Here is a 21,794-nt window from a genome sequence, read left to right as displayed (position 1 = left end):
GGATGAAAAGTTAAATAATTGATTAACAGTTTCATCTGTTGATGCTTTTTCCTCCTCGCTACTTTTATCATCATCCGAGCTCAGGTTTTCCGCGTCATAAGTACACGCATTTTCTACTTGATTGTTTACATCGTGCATTTCAAGCTGTTCGTCCGACGATATGTTTTCATTAGACTCGATATCGCTTTCATTGTAGTTATTGTAATAAATAAGATCCTCGTCAATATCTGATGTGCCATCTAATAAGTTCTGTGATGGTTTGGCCCACAATTTTATTCCATGATTTAAAACGAGATTTAAGTTATAACAAACGCATGAAAGCCGTAAAGCTATAGATCCCATCGCCTTTTTAATGTCTTCAGCATTGTCTGTTGTTATTGAAATAACTTTAGTACCAATTTCAAGTTTAGTAATTTCTTTTTGCATAAATGCTGTAAGTCTACTACTTAATTGTCTTCCGTAAAATCTACGAAAGCAAACTATACTTGATTTGTATTTCTTTGTTAAATAATGCGCTGTTATGCAAAGCCAATAGGATCCAACCCTATTTTTCCACAAATCGGTTGCTAGAGCAATATGGGTAACTGACTTAAGTTTAGCTTTAAGATCGTTCTTGTATTGATAGTATTGCTTTCTCAATCGCTTTGCTATTGTCTTTAGATGAGGCGGTTTGTAAAGTGGAGCAAGAATGTTTAGAAGGCGTTGCATACCAGGTTTATGAAAATCGTTAAAAGGACGGCCATCTTGAATAATGTAATTTATTACGGCTTCATCTATTTCATCTTTGTTCTGCATCCTAACTAATTTATCTTGAATGAGTAATTTTTTTTGAGAATCGTAAAGGTACTCAGATTTTTTATGAACATGGAAAATATGTTTTCGCAGATTTGGTTCAGGTCCACACACAAGGTTTCCATTCTCCGGGCACATCAAACAAACATACTTATTTGTGTTGGCAACAAATGAAAACAGGGTCTTAATAGGTAATGCTTTTATTTTACGGACTGATTTTATAACTTGATCATCGTCGGTATCAGAGTTTGAACCTACAGCACAATCAATAGTTTATAAAAATATATTTCAAGTATCAACGCAAATTAAAGACTAATACAAATACATGACTGTACAGCAAGTAGTTATTCTGGGTCATTTACTTTCTTTGACCTTTCTATATTCATTCGCAAGTTCATCTTAATATTTAAATAAAATTTACAAACATACCTGAATATGTAATATTGTCACCAGATAGGCGTCTTGCTTCAACAGTTGGCGTGTTTGTTTCAGATAAAGACAAACATTTCTGGCGATGTATGTTGATAAAGTTTTGCGTTCCAAATGAAGGTCTTTTAGATAATTTTCTTTTTTTTTCTTTTTTTCCAGTCATTTTTGTCGAAAAAATTAAACAAAATTAATATGGTGCTTGCCTTGTTTACGAGAAGTCTCAGATTCAAATCGTAAATAAAGACCCTGATAGTAATTTAATTTAATTAGTTTCCTCAATCATTTTTATGGTTTTGAAGTCTCACACAGAGTAGTTGGATTTATGGAACATAAGGTAATTAAACGATAAGTTTGTAACATAATTAAAGAAAAAGTGGAACATGTGAAAAAATTTTGATATTTGAAGTTGAAGGAATGATTTGAGAATAGTAACTTGAATCAGTTATGTAACGTAATTTCAATTAAAATTGCTACAACTGTCGTAATTAAAAATTGGTTTACCCACAAACGATTACAATTAGGAAATCATCATGATCACACTAAATTAAGAACAAGTTATCTAAACTTAAAAAAATCTCCTCACAAAAGTTTCGGCTCATTTCGGTAGTGGTTTGAACAGAAATTTTGGCCGAAACCGAATAAGTAAAAAGTTGTCGAAGCAGATATTTCTCGTTCACTAAATTGGTTGTCAAAAAAATCTTTTTTCCTATGCGCCAACAAAACATACATACATACATACATACATACATACATACATACATACATACATATATACATACATACATACATACATACATACATACATACATACATACATACATACATACATACATACATACATACATACATACATACATACATACATACATACATACATACATACATACATACATACATACATACATACATACATACATACATACATACATACATACATACATACATACATACATACATACATACATACATACATACATACATACATACATACATACATACATACATACATACATACATACATACATACATACATACATACATACATACATACATACATACATACATACATATATATATATATATACCTTAACATAAAAAGTTTTTAACTTTATAATTGTAATTCCGTTACGGAAAGAGCACGAACGGCGTTATAGATTTCAACGGCGTTACAGATTTCACAATTTCAATATTTATTACCTGTGAAAATGATAAAAATGTTGAAGCGGTTTTTAATGGCGATATTTGAGGGATATTTTTGGAAAACTATCCGGTATAAATGAACAAGAAAATTTGTAAAGGGAGATTTTTTGGAGAGATCACTATTATCATTTTGTCGATATGATATTAGTTATCTCTCCAAAAAATTTATTTATGTTGCGAGCAAGCTAAAATGCTGGCCAGTTTTAATAGCCTTATTATAATCTGTTTTTCTATGCCCTTATTATATTTAGTGTCCCTCCTTAATTTTCAGATAATAAAAACATTTATACATAAAACCTTAAAAAAAGCTACTCATAAATTTGTCTTTCAAAGAATCTCTTTTTCCTAAATGGGTGTCTCCAAGGGTAAATACGTCTTCTCCTTACTACTATGTTTAGGCTACAGTACAATCTCTCTAATCCGAATTTTTATTTTTCCCCATGAAGCTCGAATTAGAGAGATTGTACTGTATTTCTAAATTGGTTCAAGAGAGAAGCCCCAACCAAATATCTCCCTGACAAAAAATTCCTCGGGAAAAAATCCCCCCTCCTCCCCCCCAAAAAAACTTTTGATTAAGTTAAAAGATTGCCTCCCCCAAGTCCTAACCGTCAGTTGTTGTGCGTACTATTTCGTGCATGTTCTCCCTATCAATCTGTCGATGTATATGTAAACTCCGCTGCACTAATTCTAAAATATCAGTCGATAAAACAAAAATAAAAAAGCGACAAATCAATTTTAAAAATTTAGACATTAAAAGCGGTATCAGGAAAAAAGCTAATACAATGATAAAATGACAGTAAAGCGTATCTAGGTATATAAAAAAAAACTATTTAGGCATTTTTCCTGGGAGGTTTTTTTATGGAGGATATTTTTCTTGATACCGTCTGAATTCCATACGTTCCGTGATTGAAAATTTTTAAAAAGATAACTGTTCCAGACTAAGACTGGTAAAGTATTTCCATGTTGGCCAGGAATTAAACTTTTTTTTTAACCAGGGTCTAAAAATGGTTACAAAGCAAATGAGATATTGTTCCGGCGCTAGGAATGGCTTTAATTGCCAATATAATCATGGATCGGAGTCGATTATTGATATTTTAAAGGTGCACAGGGAAAAAAGTCTTAATCCGTTCAGACCAGTTGTTGCCCCAAATTAAATTAACTATGCTTTACTACAAGTTTTATTTCACTGCATTTCACTCTCTCATACAATATCCTTTCAGAGAAAATGTTAACCAAAAGTAAATTTACTTACTTTTTAAGTATAGATTACTTTTAATTGTAACTAAAAGTTACTTAAAATGTAAATTTAAGTAATCAAAAGTAATTTTATGTAATTTACTTTAAATAGCCATTTCATTTTAGTTATAAAATAACACATGTCTACTTAGGAAAACTAATTATATAAGTAAATTTTATTTACATTCGATTGCATGTAACTTTTTTATAATGTATTTTAAAACGTTTTTTTTTTTTACTGTAATATAATTTTTTTAAAGATAAATTCTTTTTAAATGTAAAAGTAAGTTACATTTCGAGGTAAAATTATATTATGTAATGCAATTTTAAAAAAGTAATTAACTTTTAAATGTAAAAGTAAATTACTTTTCCATGTAACTCAATTTTACAAGTAAATGTAAATTACTTTTTTATATAATCTACTTATATATAACTTAAATTTGAAAATAAATTCATCTTTCTTTACAAAATAAAATTTGTTTTAGAAAAGTAAATTACTTTTAAAAGTAAATTTCAGCTTTTTTTTGAACGCTTACAATTATATACGTAATTTACTTTTTCATAAATGCTTACTTACTTGAGTAAGTAAAAAAAAAGTAAGTAAAAGTGCCATCCCTAACTCGAATGTTTCCACGGTACCGTAAAGTTTAATAGGCAACCATTATGGATTTTTGCATTCAGACTTTCCCTGAGAAATCTCCTGACACGCATATGTACTCACTGAAAACTCTCTTGGATGTTGTTGTGTTAGGTATAAACAAAAAGATTACATTTGGAAAAAAAGCTCTTTAAATATCGAGTTTCATAGGTTACATTAGTATAAATAGAACTTAATGTTCTATTTATATATGCCATAAACAGTTTGAATATGCAGCTCTTAAATAACCACTTTTTAAACTTTAGAAAAAACCAAGAGAAGGAAAATCATCACTCATAAATGAAAAGTTTTTATGTCAAATGTCTTCCAGGTATAATATGATAGGAACAACTTATTTCTGTTTGCTGTAACTCAATATACATATAATTCTCAAAAGTGATCTCTGTTGTTTTATATGTGAACATATTATCTTTATGTCTATTTGTGTAAATCTTAAGACTACAGTTTTTTTTCAGAATGTTGTAATAAAAATAACCATGTGACAATAAAGATAACCATATGACCATAAAAAGTTCACTAATTTACTTTTTTTTATATATGATTCGAGTTTTTGAAATCACTTGATAGTATTAAAAAAAAAACACCAGAAAAAATAGTTAAAAAATAAATATACAGTTAAAAATTGTTTTCTGTTTGAATTCTCTTCTCAAACCAACTAATTTAGATAACTATTTTATCAAATTTGCTAATTTTTTTGTATAAAAATATCAACTTTGACTTTATTCATGTTTAAGAATTTTAGAAGATTTAAAGATATTGAGAATAATTGAAAGGTTGTTGACCAAATAAACTAATTGATAGATAGTAAGTGATAGAGAAATAGCAAAAAACATTTTACTTAGAAAAAAATTTGTATATTTAGTTCAGGCTGTCTCATAACACTTTGGGAGCGATATTTAGTGTTTTTCACCAGTTGATAAGGACAGTTCATGACTTAATATAAAATTTATAGCTGGCTAACTATATATTTTGCTATTTTTACTGCACATTTTATGAAATCATAAACCATCTGCAAAGTGATGCCTTTTGCTTTACATCACAGTATTCAGTACTTTCAGGCTATGCAAAAAATTCCAAACCCACTAAAAAGCTGAGCGCAGTCTCTAGTTGTATCTGTCTGCTTTTTTTTTTGTATTCTGTTCTTGTAAAGAAATCCATATTTTTTGTAGAGATGAACAATCCAGGAATATTTCCTCCTGTTGTTGTTGACTTCATCCCTTACATTTGAGCAATATTTGGGGCTGTTAACCTCTTTGTTTTCAAGTCATATTGCAAATTTTAGCCTTAAAACTTAACCAAAAGTTAGCAGTTAGTTCAATCAGAGATAAACTGGTCTAAGTATATATACTTGTAACTATGTAGTGATTCACTGACCAATTAACTAAATTTCTTAAAGTATTTATGTCACTGTTCTTGAAATGCTTTTTTTAAAACATAAAATATCCAAATTCTTCTATTCAAATTTTTATTTAATATATTTTACATTAATTTTAATATTTATTTTGTGGTATATACTATTGTAAGAAATCACTAGCTGAGTTCCATAAAATTTCTCCCTAATACTTCTAAATAACAACAAGATTAACTGCTTAAAAAGTACACAAAGTTTATATAAAAAGTTCTTATGCTCCCAAACTTATTTGATATTAATTGCAATTAAATTTCTCACACAACTCACCCTAACCTTTCACTAAATTATTTTAGAATCTTGCCGCTAAGGAATATCAACTTTCTTTTCTGAAACAATAATAGAATTGTCAAAAATCTGACTTCTGACTCCCATGGTATGCTTAATTGATTAGGATGATGTTAAAAGAGGGAGAGTTGTTTGGTTTATGGAAAAGTTAAAGCAAGTGATTTTTAGTGATGAAAGCAACTTTGAAGTAACAATCAGGAAAAGCAACTTTCTTGTAAACAGATTTTCAATAATAATAATAATAATAATAATAATAATAATAATAATAATAATAATAATAATAATAATAATAATAATAATAATAATAATAATAATAATGATAATAAACAGATTCTGAAAAGTGTATGAGCTGTTATGTATTACAGTTTGTAAAGTTGTGTGGCTGATTCAATCATATTAGATTAGGTTTTTGAAAAAAATACAGGTTGAGTAAACCAGTACTCTTACATAGTGGGACTTGGAATATTGCACTTATTTTGGTTTACATTAATATTTTATATTCTTAAAGTTTGGAATTTAAGGATTCGTTTTATATGATATTTTGATGAAAGGCTTACTTCAAATCAAACTTTCTTTTAAATAAAAAAAAGTAATACCTATATTGGTTCCTTTTTCATGTAGCTTTGAATAGTTTATTCATAAATAAAAATGATTTAATTTAGCAATTTTTTTATGAAAATACTGTTAGCAAGACTCTAACATTTTTGTTTAAATGATTTCTTATATGCTTATTAGAGCATTATGAAAATGTTTATTTATATCTTACTGGTCAGGTGTGAAACTATAAGATCCAAGTCACTGTGTAATGATCATGATTAATGAATTAATAAAAATATATTTTTCAGTTTGTCTTTAATATAACATTTTTTTTTTAAAGAAAGGAGGATTTCTGAACTGTTCTATTGATAAATCCATTTATAGATTAGTTTGAATTTATGTTAATTTATATGTACATATATTTGTTTAAAGATTTGTTTAAAGATTTGTTTTAAAGTTGATATTAAGTATTAAAAACATTTTAATAAATTTATTTTAGGGATTGATTATTAATTGGCAATGTCATACAAATTGCTGGAGGTTGTCCTTCGAGTTCCAGTGGTCTTTCTACTTGATTATTCACTGAGTTTTGCTCAAACTGTTTTTCCTTTTTCATGGATTCTATCATTTATATTTCAAATACTAGGTAGATTAAGCAAGAAATTCTTTTGTAATTTTTTTTATTTATAAACTTATTTACATATTGAGATCTATAACTATCCCATTAAATAAAAGTAAGCATCATTAATTCTGTTGTGTATGATTACCAGTCATCATATATCAAAAATTTAATCTTTGGTTTGGGTATTTTTGGCTTTTTTTATAAATTTATTTACATAAAACATAAACTAACCATGATCTTTAATTCTGAAAAAGATATTATCTATTTAATACTCTCAATTTTTTGTAAAAATCAAGAGCAATTTAAATTTAAACTCTTATTTTCACATCAAAATATTGCAAATATTTATCAAACATTGCTTGCATGTTTATTTAACAGTGTTAAAAAGTAAGTATGGGTGCATCTTTATCTCATTGAAAACGCTCCATACAACTTACAATGTTGTGGTTACCCTGTGTTTGAGCACTAAGTGAGTGACAAAAGTGAAAACAGTCACAAATTGCTACAGATTGAAGAGTAAATGATAAATGAACAATGGTAAAACCTAAAACTACTTTTTCTGGAATCTTGATATCAAGTACACTAAACAGAAGACGCCAAAACATTTTATATAAAGAGGGAAAGGAAAAAAAAAGAAAAATATTGCTTGACCACATTACTAAACCACAAGGATGTACTAGTTGTATTCAACCTCTTGCTATTTTTTTAAATCTAACAACAGTATACAGAGGGAGATTTTGTGCTCTAAAAGAAGTAGTAATTTTTGTTTAAATGGGTTGGTACACTATTGGTCAGTTCAAAAATGTAAAATGCTTATATTTCTTTTCTAAAATTATGGTAATTACTCTACCTATTAATTATTCAAATAATAATTTCAATAACTTTGTGCACAGTGACAACTTTGGTCAACCTTATAAAGTATATTTACCTCTCCACTTTAAAGTAGGCTTAAATATTTTTTTTTGTAAAACCAATGGTTAAGATAAAGAAGGATTTAAGTATATAAAAAAAAATTTTCCAAAGATCAGAGAGACTTAAAGAAGGAATTTTTGATTCCCAGATTTGAAAGGTTTTCAAAAAAGAAAACCTTGAATCTTTATCTACATTTGATTTTTTTAAAGAAGAATCTTGGGATACAAACAACATATGAACAACATGTCATAGTTAGATGATATTGTATTGGCGACTGAATATTTATCAGATGTGGGTCAAATATCAACTCAGTTTCAATTAAATTATAATTATTTGCAAAATGAGTCAACACAATTATGTTTCCTAGCTGATGTGTCAATTTCAATTATAGCTATCAAAAGTCAATTAATTTACAATTACAAAGACTTCAACCAAATGTAATGTGTTAATGCTCACCAGCACTTTCACATTTATTAAAGTTACAACCAAAAACTAACAAAATCTCCATGACTGTAGGGGACATTTGATTTGATTGACTAGAAAATGTTCTTTACATAGCAGTTTACACTTTTAAGACTTGTTATTGTTCAGTGTTTAGGACTTTGAACATTATCACAAGTATTTGTTGCATTTAATGAAAATAAGGCTTTGAATTTTGTCTGAAATCATATGTTTTTTCTGGTTGAGAGATCTTGCTGGCTGCGGTGAATATCTTTTCGACGCTGATATAGACAGCAATGATACTGATATAGACAGCACAGTTTTGGCTGATTTTAAATTTGGGCATCATAACTTTTTATGTGGTAGAATTGAACTCAAATACATAGAGCCATGCAGGAAAACTTTTAAACTGTGCATGCAATGTTCATAAAATACTAGCCATAAATGCTTATACACTGATTATATTTACAATACATACTTGCAAATGTGTACCCAGATTTTATGTTGCCATCTTTGAGTAAAATATTTAGCATTACTATTATCAACAGTTCTACTTTCTAACCGTTCAAAAAATTCCAAAATTGCTGCAGGACTACTTTTAATTATTGATCACTATTAAAACACTCATGGAATTTGTAAACATCTGAAAATCAAAACATGAAGAGGAAATAGTTCTAAGGAGTTTGGATCAAAAGCCAATTCAAAACGACCTGCAGGAATTAGTATGGTAATTAAGAAAAAAAAAAAAAAAAAATTCATGAATTCAATCACCAAAATTAAACAAAGTATTTTCAAAACATAATTGGCTAATTACAAGATCTCAATTACAACAAGGAATTTAAAGTTACTTTTAATTGTATTTAAAGTTTAACAATTACAATTATTTCAGTAAACTGTAATTAATTACAATTCAATTACAATTGTAATTGACCTATGTGTGATGCCTACTATCAAGCTTCTTTAGAACTTGATGTGAATAAAAAAGCAAAGTTATTATAGCCTGTTTCTTAAAAGAACCTGATAAAAATTTTCCAGTGTTGTTGATTGTTAAATTTATCATTTTTGTGTCAAGATTTGATCTTTTTTTCATAATATTGTAAAATCTTTATGAATCTTTATGAAAAAAAGATGAGATCTTTTACAAAAAAAATTTGTGTTGGGATCTTTATGATCTAAGCTCCTTAATAAAAAAAAATTTGAAGTTTCAGCACATTTAGTTTGTGACAATCAAATATCTTGCTGCAATGCCTGCATTTTAGCATTTATAAGTATAAAACTATAATGTAATATAAAGTATAACAATTACTTGAATATATTACTTGATATAAATATTACTTGATATTACTATATACACAAATGTGTCATCCCTACTTTAAACATGAATACTCCCATGGGAAACCTACAACAGTATTTACTCACTCAAAATGGTTTTTCTCTGTGAGGGTTTAAATTATTGGATTACTTTGTTTAAATGATTGTGTAATTAAGAGTTTGCATGTTCCTAAAATAAGTTGAATTTTCTTTTGACACATATCCTTTTATTTCCTATTATTTGATTGGTAGCAAGTATTTATTACACCTTTTTTTGATTTTAATCAAAAATATTTCTCAGTTGAATTTTTGAAGTTCTTTTTGCACTTCTGAGTAAAATACTGAGAATTTAAAAACTTTTATTATACTCTGAAGTTGAAATAATTGTAAAAACTTGATAAAGTAGAATATAAGCTTTTATTGACTTTTGATGACTGATATCAATGTTAACCAAATCAATTTAGATGAATTTGAATATAAATAATGAAAAAAATTCAATTTAATGACAAAGAAAATGCTCTTGATTTTAAAGACTAAATATAGTTTTATGCAAGTTAATGTATGCTATATAAATAACAGTTATGGTTAAGATTTCCAGAAATCTTAACCCCAATTTAAAATTTCTAAATACTAGTTTCCGTTTCAAATATACAATAATGATTTTATACCTATTTTATTTCAGCTATCACAGTTTGCTGCTGCACTCTAGTATCATCAGCTGAGCAGCTATTTCGCGTTTATCATTTTGGGATTTTTCTTTTGCATTTGTTTGCAGTATTGTACCTTAATATTTGTTCAACTCCAATAACATTAACAACATTCTTTGGTAGTCATAGTTTACCGCAACAGATTAATACTTACATTCCATCTTTTGCTGCCTCATGGATAATATATGTTATTTTCAATTTATTGTATGCGATATCATTCCGTTCTATTAAACCTTTAGCTGCAGCATTTGCTCTCATTCCTGTTATTGAAGAACATGTCTATCATAAAAATGAAAGAGTTCCTATTTTAACTTGTATAGCGTTTGGTTTGTTAGTATACACAGTATTGCAAACTTGCTATTATTTTGTATTGCAATTTATTGAGCTGGTAACTTATCAAATACAAGTTATAACATTGCGTTTTCGAATATATGGTGCTTTTGTTTTGTTTGTCTTGCATTGGAGAAGGTTACAGATGCACGCAGTTTTATCATTATTTTGGTTTATAATATGGAACTATCAGTTAGTTGTTTTTACTATATTTATAGATGAACCTTTTGACTTTTCCTTTATCTTGGCATGCAGCGCTTACTCATGTAACTCGTTTATAAAGATTTTATCTTTATGTCACATACTTCAGCATGTTGTTAAAATTATTCTCAAAGGCGTGCAAAAATGTGTTGCTGACAATCACACTTTTGTAGAAGATACTTTAAATCGTCCTACTGGTTTGAGAGAAAGTATTGGATTTTTATTCTTGAGTTTGTATACTAATCTAACTACTGTTGACCCATCAAAGCGTATTGTTCTTATGGAACTCATTATTTTGATACTAGTATCAGCATTAGTTCGATCTATATTTGAAGTTATTGAGCCATATTTGTTATCATTAAATGGAGGATCAGTTGTTCACAGCCAAAAAAGACATGTCTGTTTGGTAATGTCTTGCATGGTTTTAATTTTTCTCTCTCTTTACCTTGGTTTTCAGTTATATAGTTTAAGAGAGCGTATCCCATTCAGTATACCAAATTTGATTACTGTTGCTCAAATAATAAGTGCTCTAATTTTGTATTTCCTGTACATGTATGATGCAAGGACTGGAGAAATATGGGAACAATTAGATGACTATGTCTACTTTATTAAAGGGGGCTGTAGGTCATTTGAGTTTGTTCTTATTGTTCTTATTCTTGGATACCGTATATTAGATACCACTTCAAAATGGACCATTTTTCAAATTATTATGGTAATTTTGCATCTTTATGTCAATGTCTATCTCTCGTTAAAAGAAGGCTGGCAGAGTTTGCAACTTCGGCATCTTGTCAATAAGAAGTTAAATATTTTGCCGCAGGCAAGCTCCTTAAGATTAGAAGCTGATGGAGAAGTTTGTCCAATATGTTTAGATAAAATGACATCAGCCAAAGTTACACCCTGCAATCATTTATTCCATTTATTTTGTTTGAAAAAATGGTTAAATGTACAAAACAAATGTCCTATGTGCCATGCAACTATTCTTCAAGGTTCTACCTGATTTTTTGAAGATTTACTGAAGCTTTCAAAAATCTTTATTTACTGAATTAACATAAAAAATGATTCTGAACTAGTAGCAGCAATCATCATGTTACTATTTCTATATAAAGTTAAAATATTTTTAAGAATTTTTTCTTGCATAGGAATCTCTTAAATGCTTTGATGACTGGATGAATAAAATTTATAATGAGTTTCTTCCCTACCTGGTTTCTTCCTTACCTGGTATTTTTTTGAATTTGGTACCAATACATAGTGAAGTAAATGAAGAAATAAACATTTTAATTCTTTTACACTTATTGAATGATTGTTTATGGTATTTTTTAAATGTTAAAAAATTTATTTGAATGAGTAGTATTTTAGTATTGATTTATTTTGTACTTTCATATCCTAATTGTAATATTTAGCCATTTATTTAAGCTATTTAAATTCTATTGTAAAATTAATTTATAAAAAAAAATCTATTTTAGAATGTACTACTTAAATGGGATTGTAAATTGTCATCTAAAAATGTAATGTGTGAATGACTTATATAAGAAGCATGACATTTTATGTCTTGAAATGTTTACAATTATTTCTACATTGGAGACATAAGCATTGAAATAGGGGCATGAGTAAAGCATCTATGCTGAGATTAACATGATTTGATAAAAACTACATTTAAAGTTCTTTTAACATTTTGTAACATTGTTTTAGAAATTTTAACACATGCTGGATATTTAATGTGTTATAAGTATGAGGTTATATTTTAGATAAAATTTAATATCTTACAAATCAGTAGTATCTTACCAATTCTGCAAATGTAGATAAATGTTTAAAATGCACATTACATAATTCATACATTTTGTTATTTCAAGTGTAATGTATGTTCAATATGCTTTGTAGCAATTTTTATTTAAATTAAATATCTATGAACATTAAGTAATAAGAAAAATATGTAGGAAGCTGTTCATAAAACTATTTAAAAAACTGTATTTTTGAAAAGGATAACTTTTATCAGAATAACACCATTAGATCTATGGTTTATCTGTATTTCAAAAGTTGGAATTTCTTGCAAATTTTGCAATTTTTTGTACAGAAATTATGTGTCTTTAAACAGAGATTTTTTTGGCAATCTTGTATAATTTAACTTGATTTTTTAGTTTTATATAAGATTTTTTGATGCATACACTTTTCAGTTGCTTAACTATGAATTTTATTTTCATTTGTAATCAAAAATATAATGAAGAGACAAGTCAACAACACAGAGGGGGAAGGAAGTAACAAATTTGCATGTGTATGTATGTATATATGCATATATGCATTTAGCTATGCATACATACATACATACATACATACATACATACATACATACATACATACATACATACATACATACATACATACATACATACATACATACATACATACATACATACATGTATACAAAACAATAAAGAGCTTTTTATAACAAGAGAATTTCTGTTTAGTCATAAAGTTCATATATAACATTTTTAAAGATGGGTGAAAATTTACATATATGCCGTGATGAGTCCTCCTTGAAAAATATACTTCTATCAGCAGGCAGGTAATGTATATAAACATATTGAGTAACAAATTTCTCTTTATTGTATGTAATTGAACTCATTTACATCTTATTTGCTTTTTAAAAGGATCCAGAGTTCATCTTTAATAAGTAAAGAACCAAATGTTCTAAATACAAAGTTTGGAAATGTTGTTTGTTATTTTAAGATGCATTAAGTACCTAAAAACTACTTCCATTTTTTATGTGTTTTTTTATGTGTAGTTATTACAACTGTTAGGTTACACAAATTCATTTTTTAAAAACAATAGTTTTAGTAATATATATATATATATATATATATATATATATATATACATATTACAAGATGATAAATTGTTTCCTATAAAGGTAATTGGAATGTGATTTTTTAATATTTGATAATTTCAATGGTTACTTTTGTACTTTTTTTATTTTAATAATTGTTTAGTTATTAAAATTTGCTATTTGAATGTAGAAAGGTTGTTTTTTTTTGTTACTCTAATCATATTTTTTTAGTCAAATTGTTGTTATACATTTTGAAACTGAGTGGGCAACTGAATGCATGCAAATGAATGAAGTTTTAACTCAGCTAGCTAAAGAGTTTCAGCATGCAGTCTTTGTAAGAGTAAGTAATCTTATAAACATAGGAAGTATCCTAATTTTTGGATGATTAATGTTAATAGTTGTTGATTGAATTTAAATGGTCAGAAAAATTTCCAGACCATTATCAAAATACCTGTTTATAAAATTAAGTTCTTTTTACCCATTTGTAATTTTGATAAATACTTTAGATAGAAGCAGAAGAGTTAGCTGATGTTACTCAACATTATCAAGTTGAATGTGTACCAACATTTATAATACTAAAGGTATATTTTTTGAAAACATTTATTCCACTGAAGGTATATCTATTGTTGAACAATAATATTAATGTAATAGCATATAATGTTATATACAGTGTGTCTCATTCACTACAAAAACTAAACCTATGTAATATGCAAAAATATATATTTCTTATGAAGCAATCATATTTTATCTTCATTATTATTGGTTATGGTTTTTATATAAACTACTAGATTTTGCATGTCAGTGTGCCATAAATTGTAGCTAGATGATTATCCAAAAGGGGAGGAATTTGCTACATGGTTTTTAGAAAACCAGTTGAATAATCTAAACCTTTTGTAAAATGTTTTGTTTATAGACGAGGGGTATTTCCATCTAGATGGATCTGTTTACACCAAGAGTGCCTTTATTTGGGGTGATATCCTTACAGTTGTGCCATTAGTTCACCAAAGTTGTGTGTGTGGATAGGTTTTTCTGGCAAAATTATCATTCTACCATTTCTCATCAAAACCAGGACTATTGATGGTGACAGCTATCTGTCTATGTTACAGCATCATGTGGTTCCGTACTTGATGGCAGTTAAATCGATTATTTACAAATCTCATTCCTATGATGTTTATTTATCATTCAGATTTGTTTGATTAAGTAAATATTTGGAAAAGTAAAATAGATTTTTTTAAAAGTGACTTATGCAACACATGGTATATTGAAGTTTTTATTTTACTAATTGAAAATAAATTCATGTCCAATTTAGAATTCAAAGGTTGTTGAAAAAATTGAAGGTGCTGATGCAGCAAGTTTAACAAAGAAAGTTAAACATCATGTGACATCACTTGTCACCCCTGTTGTTGTTCCGATTGTTACTCCTGTTTCCTTGGTAATTGTTTGTAATAGATAATTGATATATACCAACAAGCACATTATTTATTAATTTTTTTTTTTTTTTTTTTAATTGTATTTGAAAATATGAAAACTAGAAGAAAAAAAAAAGTTTTACCAGAAAAAGTTTAATATTAATTTTTCTGACTTTTTTGTCTAATTTTTAATTATAAAACGAAAAAAAAGTTATGTAATCGGTATTAAAATTAAATTTTCTACAAGATAGAGGTAAATTTTTTTTTTAAAATTATTTTTAAACGAATTATGGTTCCCAAATTATTACGATAGCAAATAATAGAAAAAAGCAAATTTTTGCGACTCTTAAACTTTTATAAAAATAAACTGACTGAAAAATGACTTGGATTTTATTTTGACACATTTGAATAGAAGAGATGATTCTCTTTCTTCTGGTGTTTTTATTTTTTAAATATTCCTATCAAGTCCGGTTATACTTAAATTTTTCGATCAGTGATCAAAAAAATAGTATGATTGGTTTGACCCGATTTTACTCTATATATGCAAATAAGGCATTGACTTATTTTATCAAGTCTTTCCACCTTAGAACCATTGGACTCTTCTGTGTATCTTAATAAAGTTAGTATTAAAGGCTCTGAATGATATTTACTGCTAAAATAACTATAGCTATTAATAGTAATTAACTATTGATTTAAATTAAATTGACCCCTATTTTCAGTTTTTTAGATTGGATTGTGATTTATTCCAGAAATATATATATTTTTTGCACTATTATTCTTATTGTACAGAGCTTAGAAGAACGATTGAAAAAATTGATTAATCAGTCACCTTACATGCTTTTTATGAAGGGAGAACCTGATTCTCCTCAGTGCGGTAAGATCACCAGTTGGTCTTCTTGAATAAAATTAAGTATTATTTTAATATATTTTTGTGGGATGTTAGTGTTTTTTTTACTTCACTTTTTTAGACTTCACTTTTAAATAAATAGAAAAAATTATTTATCTTTTTAGAAAATAAGTCACTGTTTTCAATTACTTATTGGGTACTTGAATAAGTTTCTGTTGTTTTTTTATGTAAAATAAAAGATATTTTGTTTAATGAAGACATAACTGATGTTTATTCAAAGTATTTTCCATTGTTCGCTATAACATTTTCTCATCTTTCAGGTTACAAATGGATTCCACTACAGAAGAAATCGATTTCTTTTGAAGCTATCCATCCATCTATTCATTTTTTGATGTCTTCATAAGAATTGCAGTTCTAGTTTGAAAGGCCATGCTACATCAATCAAAATAAATGGTAGCTCAAAACTAAAAATGGCAGATGGGGTAATACATCCCACTTAAGTAGTTTTATCTGTTCTTTAACCAATTAAGCAATTTGTGTTCTAGCATTATCATGTTGAAAGATCACCTTGTTGTGTTTGTTGACATATTCAGAAAGTTTTTCTTTTAATGGATCACTTAAATTGACTTATTATTCTTAATAGTTAACAGGAGTGGTATTTTCATTGTATTTAAATAGCTCATAATAGATCAGGCATTTTTAATTCCACCATATACACAGCATAACTTTACACCTATGAATATTCCTCTTTACCATTGATGAAGATGGCTGCCTAAATTTCACCCAGGATTTATTTCTTTTAAGGTTATTGTAATGAATCCATTTCTCATCTCCAATTAGAATTCTTTGCAAATATGACTTTCTTTCATGTCTTTGAAACAACAGTTTGCACATTGATAACTGCCTTTAAATGTTTCTTTTCTTCTAGTCATGTGATAGTGAATTTCCAAGCTTGTGAATTAATCCCATCACTTTTAGACAATATTTAAAGTTGATTTTTATATAATGAATTTAAGATTTCTTTAAGTGTTTAGCATGATCTGCATTGAATGACAATTCTAATTCTTCAACTTTGATACTTGTTGGTGCCCCAGGGTGTTCTTTGTCTTTCATCAAAACCATTTTTTCTAAATTGTTAGACTATTCTCTACAATTTCCCTTGAATGTAGCATTGTCACTAAAAACATTGACAAGTACATGATAGGTTTGAGCAGTACCTTTATGCAACAAAGGGCAGTGCAATAAATATTGATCCAGCAAATGTTAATTTGTTGGCACATAAGTTGACATAAATAATATAATAACATGAACACTTGTTGAGTGATAATCTGAAAGTCAGATACTATCAAAAGCTTATTTATAATACTATCAGTTAAAGTGGTACCAATGTAATTACCACATAGTTAATACTAATTGCAATATTGATTATAAAAAGGCAGAAGCTTATTCAGATGCCTCATGTATTTGTTTGTTTTTGATAGAAATTAAAGTTCAAAGATTTTAATTTTAATTTTTTTAATTTTTTTCAGTTTTTAATAAAGTGAGTAAATGTTTTTAAATTTATACTTATTTATACTTAAAAAGAGTTGTAAACAAAAGATTTTAACTAAAGTAGAATTGCAAAATAAAATATGTTAGAAAAAGATTTTTTTTTTTTTTTTTTTTTTTTTTTTTTTTTTACAAGAAAAATCCTTTCAGTAAAATAATAAAACAAAAAACACTTAAGAGCTGTTGTCTTCTTTGCAAAAAAAAACTTTAGGTTCTTATTTCTTATAAATTATTTTAAAGTTTTTTTTTTTTGATTTTCCTGTTGTGATGTTTTTTTAGTGATTTTTTTTTTTACAAAAAATTAAAAACAAATGCTGATTTAGTTACTCAAATCAAAACTTGGTGCTTTGATCTTAATATCCTTAATATGTATTTAACTATAATCTTTTCTTTCAAATTAGTAAAATTGTGTGTAGTTACTTAAAATATGTAAGTAAATAGTGTGTATAATTTAAAACTCATTATTTTCTGTTCTAGAAGTTTTAAAATATAGTGTATCTTAAATTGTTTAATTACAGTGTGTCCTGTTACAATGTGTATATAGTTAAAGTATTTAGCCTAAAAACTTTAATGAGAAAGCAGATAAAAAGTAAATTTTGTAATTGTTTTAGGCTTTAGTCGTGAAATTGTTACCATACTTCGAAATAGTGGAATTCAATTTGGATTTTTTGACATTCTCACTGATAATACTGTCCGAGAAGGTAAATTTTCCTTCAAAAGTTTTAGTGATTTACTAAATTTGAATTTTTAATTCATGTTTATTGTTTTTTTTTTTTAATATTCTTTTTCTGTACTAGGTTTGAAGAAGTTTTCAAATTGGCCTACCTACCCACAATTATATGCCAATGGAGAGCTTATTGGAGGTTTGGATATTGTTAAGGTGTGCATTTATTGGAGAAACTTTTGTGTTCACTTGCTTATAACCACCTTGATTTTTTTAAATGTTTTAATACAACTAAAACAGCGTTAATTTCTTTACAACTAAAATCGCGTTAATTTTAAAGGAATTGGCAGAATCGGGTGAACTCCTTCAAACATTGTCTCAGAACGAAGATCTAAATACTCGGTAAGTGCTATTTCGCCAATTTAGATTGTAAACCCCCAAAAAATTAGTAGGAAATATCCAACCCAGAAAAGTAGAACCCCAGGAAAAGCCTTCCCAATGAAATATTCGCCTTGGAAGATAATTCCTTAAATATTTAAAAAAAAAAAGTGGTCTAAAGAAAAAGCAGAGCATTTTTTAGACCTTATCTTTGATGGGCATCATGTGCTTAGAAGATAAACTTTTTTTGTTGCAAAGATAGATAAGTAAATAAAAAAGATAATAGTGTGAATGACGACTTAAAAAGGTTGATCTATAAAGTATTATGAATATTTTTTTATATACAGTGGCGTGCCAAAATTTTCGGCCGGTGACATTTCGTATTCTTATTTTGTTTTTAAAAGGCTAAAGATTTATGATCATTATGAGATGTTAGCATGAGATATAGGAAATATGATAATATAACAAAAGAATATTATGAATGTTTACGAATGTATTTATAATTTTAGTTGTTACATTTACACGTGCAAAAGTCTCCCTTCACACACTATTGATTGACGCAGTAGGACGTTCAGAGATGAATTTAATAGCGCGTTGAATATTTGCATTTAGTTCATGGAAGGTCGTAAGAGCAAAAAATAGCTCGACACGCGCAAATCTAAATTTGTGAGAGTAAAAAATCTCGTGAAACACTTTCATTATTTTCGACAGGTTAATTAACCTTGAACGATGTATCAAGAAAACTGCTGCTGAAATGGCACACGAGCTAAAGGATAAAAATCTAGCTCAAGTTAGTCTAAGTACTGTGACACGAATAGTATTAAAAAAACCCGTTAATCAATAAAAAAATAAGAAGACCCGAGCAAAATTCGTCTTGATCACCTAAATTGGACAATCAAGGTGGGAAAAAAATAGCTTTCTAAAACGAATCTAAATTTAATTTTTTGGAAGTGACGGTAGACAATTTGTATGAGGAACTATTGGTACGAGAAATGACATTCGGACCAAACTCTTACAAAGTTTTCTAAAGAAAACACGGTGAAGGAACTGATGGTTTGTTGAATTTTCTCTGCACAAGGAGTCAGTCCATTGGTTGAGATCAATGGAAATAAAAATGCTGCTATTTACAAGGATGTTTCAGAAAACAGTATGTTATCATATGCCAAAGAGCTGGAGATTTCAACTGAATAATGGATTCAAATACATATTCAAGTTAATGAAACAAGGGTTTTCTGCTTCAAATGTGATTTTTAAGCTGGGTATCTACCATACTTGATGCCAAAAAAATACTTATGAGAAAGGCTAGGTTATTAAGTTCGAAATCAAAGATATTCAAATAAAGCCGCGTTACTTAATCAAAGTTCGATAAAATTCCGCCTGCTTGTATTAAGTCAATGCCAGATCTTTGTGCGGCTGTTATCGCTGCAAAGGGTATGGCTACAAAATATGAACATAAAATTTTAATTCATTGAAGGAAGAACTGAATAAAATTCCACCTGCTTGTATTAATTAATTAACTGAGTCTATGCCACATTGTTGTAATTTAATTTTACCAAAGAACATATGGACTAAAAGTTTTTCTCGTAGTTCAAAATGTTCGGAAACTTTTGCACATATAAATATAATTAATATGTAACATGAATAGCTTATCTAAATTGAAAAGTAAATGATGGAATGGCAACTACTGCATTAGTTTGATAAATATGAAACGCAGTCAGTCCTGTTTGTCTATTTATTTTTAGTAGTAACATATTAAATATTGTTCCTGTAATTTCAGGCTTTCAAAACTGGTCAGACGAGCTCCTATAATGGTGTTTATGAAGGGTAGTCCTGAGGTAGAATTTTAAAACATTTGGCTTTAAAGAAGCGATTCAGTTGCATGTTGAAACCATGCTATTGAACTGCCTTCCCACATTAAAAGTTTTATCTCATTAAATGATGTGTACTTAAAAAGAATTTCATACTTTTTAAATAGAATCCTCGTTGCAAATTTAGTAAAGAACTAATGGAGGTATTACGACCATTCAAGTAAGTGAATCTAATCATCAATTGGTTATAAATTTATAAAAGATTTACTGTGTGTATTTGTGTGTTTATACATACATACCCTTAATTAACCTTTTTTTAGATTTGATTCATTTGATATCTTGGAAAATGAGGAGGTAGACTATAGAGACTTTTGTTTTTTGTTTTTGTTACCTAGTTTCTCGACATTCTTTTCTTTTACTAACTTTTTGAAAAATTTTCGTTTTAGGTTCGCCAAGGTTTAAAAACTTTTTCAGACTGGCCAACATTTCCTCAAATATATGTTGGTGGAGAGTTCATTGGTGGTCTGGATATTATGAAGGTACATTAAATAAAAATGTCAATTTGATGTGAGCTTCAGTTTTATTTAATGATCGATGAGACTGAGGCGGTTTTATTTTAATGTAGAAAATGTTTTTTATACTCTTATCTTTAGGGATTGCGAGACAGTGGTGAGCTAGAGAGTACCTTATGTCCGTCATCATGAAAGTATTTTATTAGATAAAAAAAGAGAAATAATTGAGACTCTCGCGTTGATGGTACTAGTCAAAATCAAAAAGAAAGTCTTATATATAGTTTTTTTTAATAATGATGATATACAGAGACCAAAACCGACGAGAGTTTTCCTGAAAATCCAGTGTGTGCTTGAAACCCGCGAGAGTTTTCTTAAGTTTTTCTGGTTTTGTATTTGAAGAGCGTACTACTTTTATTGTAACATTCAATTTGAAGGCGTTTTTTAAAAAGCTTTTTATAAGCAAAGAAGAAAAATAAAATTAGAATCGGTTATTCAACATTTTCTTTATTGAAGTTTATTAATCAAGTTAGTGGTTCCAAAATTCTTGACATCTTACGCATAACCATAAAATTAATGGTACATATGTAACCAATAAATACAAAAAACTAATTATTTCATGGACAATTTCGTGTTGTAAGTTTGAATACAAAACTTTAAAACTCCGCGTTAACTATTTGAAGTATCGCTAAATATTTGAAGGATCTCTAAATATGATCTTTAAAGTAATTTGTGTCG

General features: G+C 27.9%; 4 protein-coding genes across 7 annotated transcripts in view; 2 read left to right on the top strand and 2 right to left on the bottom strand.

The window, feature by feature from the left end:
• The window catches only part of LOC145202058 (uncharacterized), a 177,452-nt gene that overhangs the window by 19,584 nt on the left and 136,074 nt on the right, over nt 1-21,794 (bottom strand). The window lies entirely within an intron of this gene.
• On the bottom strand, nt 19-1,607 carry LOC149891096 (uncharacterized; the record flags this gene model as incomplete). Its single annotated transcript, XM_090082031.1, has 2 exons — nt 1,222-1,607; nt 19-1,046 (listed from the first exon to the last, which is right to left on the bottom strand). Coding segments are annotated over exons 1-2 (1,191 nt in total), but the record flags the coding sequence as incomplete, so codon positions are not given.
• LOC145202059 (E3 ubiquitin-protein ligase RNF139-like) lies at nt 4,331-12,627 on the top strand. The gene is made up of 4 exons (XM_090081029.1): nt 4,331-4,408; nt 4,561-4,625; nt 7,048-7,194; nt 10,517-12,627. The coding sequence occupies exons 3-4, from the start codon at nt 7,068-7,070 to the stop codon at nt 12,067-12,069; spliced, it is 1,680 nt and encodes a 559-aa protein (XP_089937155.1). The 5' UTR covers nt 4,331-4,408; nt 4,561-4,625; nt 7,048-7,067; the 3' UTR covers nt 12,070-12,627.
• LOC145180306 (glutaredoxin-3-like) lies at nt 4,353-21,550 on the top strand. Of its 4 annotated transcripts, none has more exons than XM_090081030.1 (15): nt 4,353-4,408; nt 4,561-4,625; nt 13,535-13,632; nt 14,125-14,233; nt 14,400-14,474; nt 15,203-15,325; nt 16,092-16,176; nt 18,309-18,398; nt 18,495-18,577; nt 18,702-18,763; nt 20,517-20,574; nt 20,715-20,767; nt 20,868-20,901; nt 20,994-21,086; nt 21,201-21,550. In XM_090081030.1, exons 3-15 carry the CDS (start codon nt 13,565-13,567, stop codon nt 21,249-21,251), a joined length of 984 nt encoding a protein of 327 aa, XP_089937156.1. In that variant the 5' UTR covers nt 4,353-4,408; nt 4,561-4,625; nt 13,535-13,564; the 3' UTR covers nt 21,252-21,550. The 4 variants fall into 4 exon arrangements, 3 of the variants coding, with proteins under 3 accessions (XP_089937156.1, XP_089937158.1, XP_089937157.1); XR_016450507.1 differs by lacking the exons at nt 4,353-4,408; nt 4,561-4,625 and adding exons at nt 13,236-13,345; nt 16,470-16,631; XM_090081032.1 differs by lacking the exons at nt 4,353-4,408; nt 4,561-4,625 and adding an exon at nt 13,244-13,341.

Source organism: Hydra viridissima, unplaced genomic scaffold (assembly GCF_058129835.1).
Source record: "Hydra viridissima isolate aposymbiotic clone 2 unplaced genomic scaffold, HvirCarnegie_v1 scaffold_3, whole genome shotgun sequence".
NCBI classification, from domain to species: Eukaryota; Metazoa; Cnidaria; class Hydrozoa; order Anthoathecata; family Hydridae; genus Hydra; species Hydra viridissima.
Note: the sequence above shows the minus strand (reverse complement) of the source record. Positions and strands in the feature narration are given on the sequence as shown.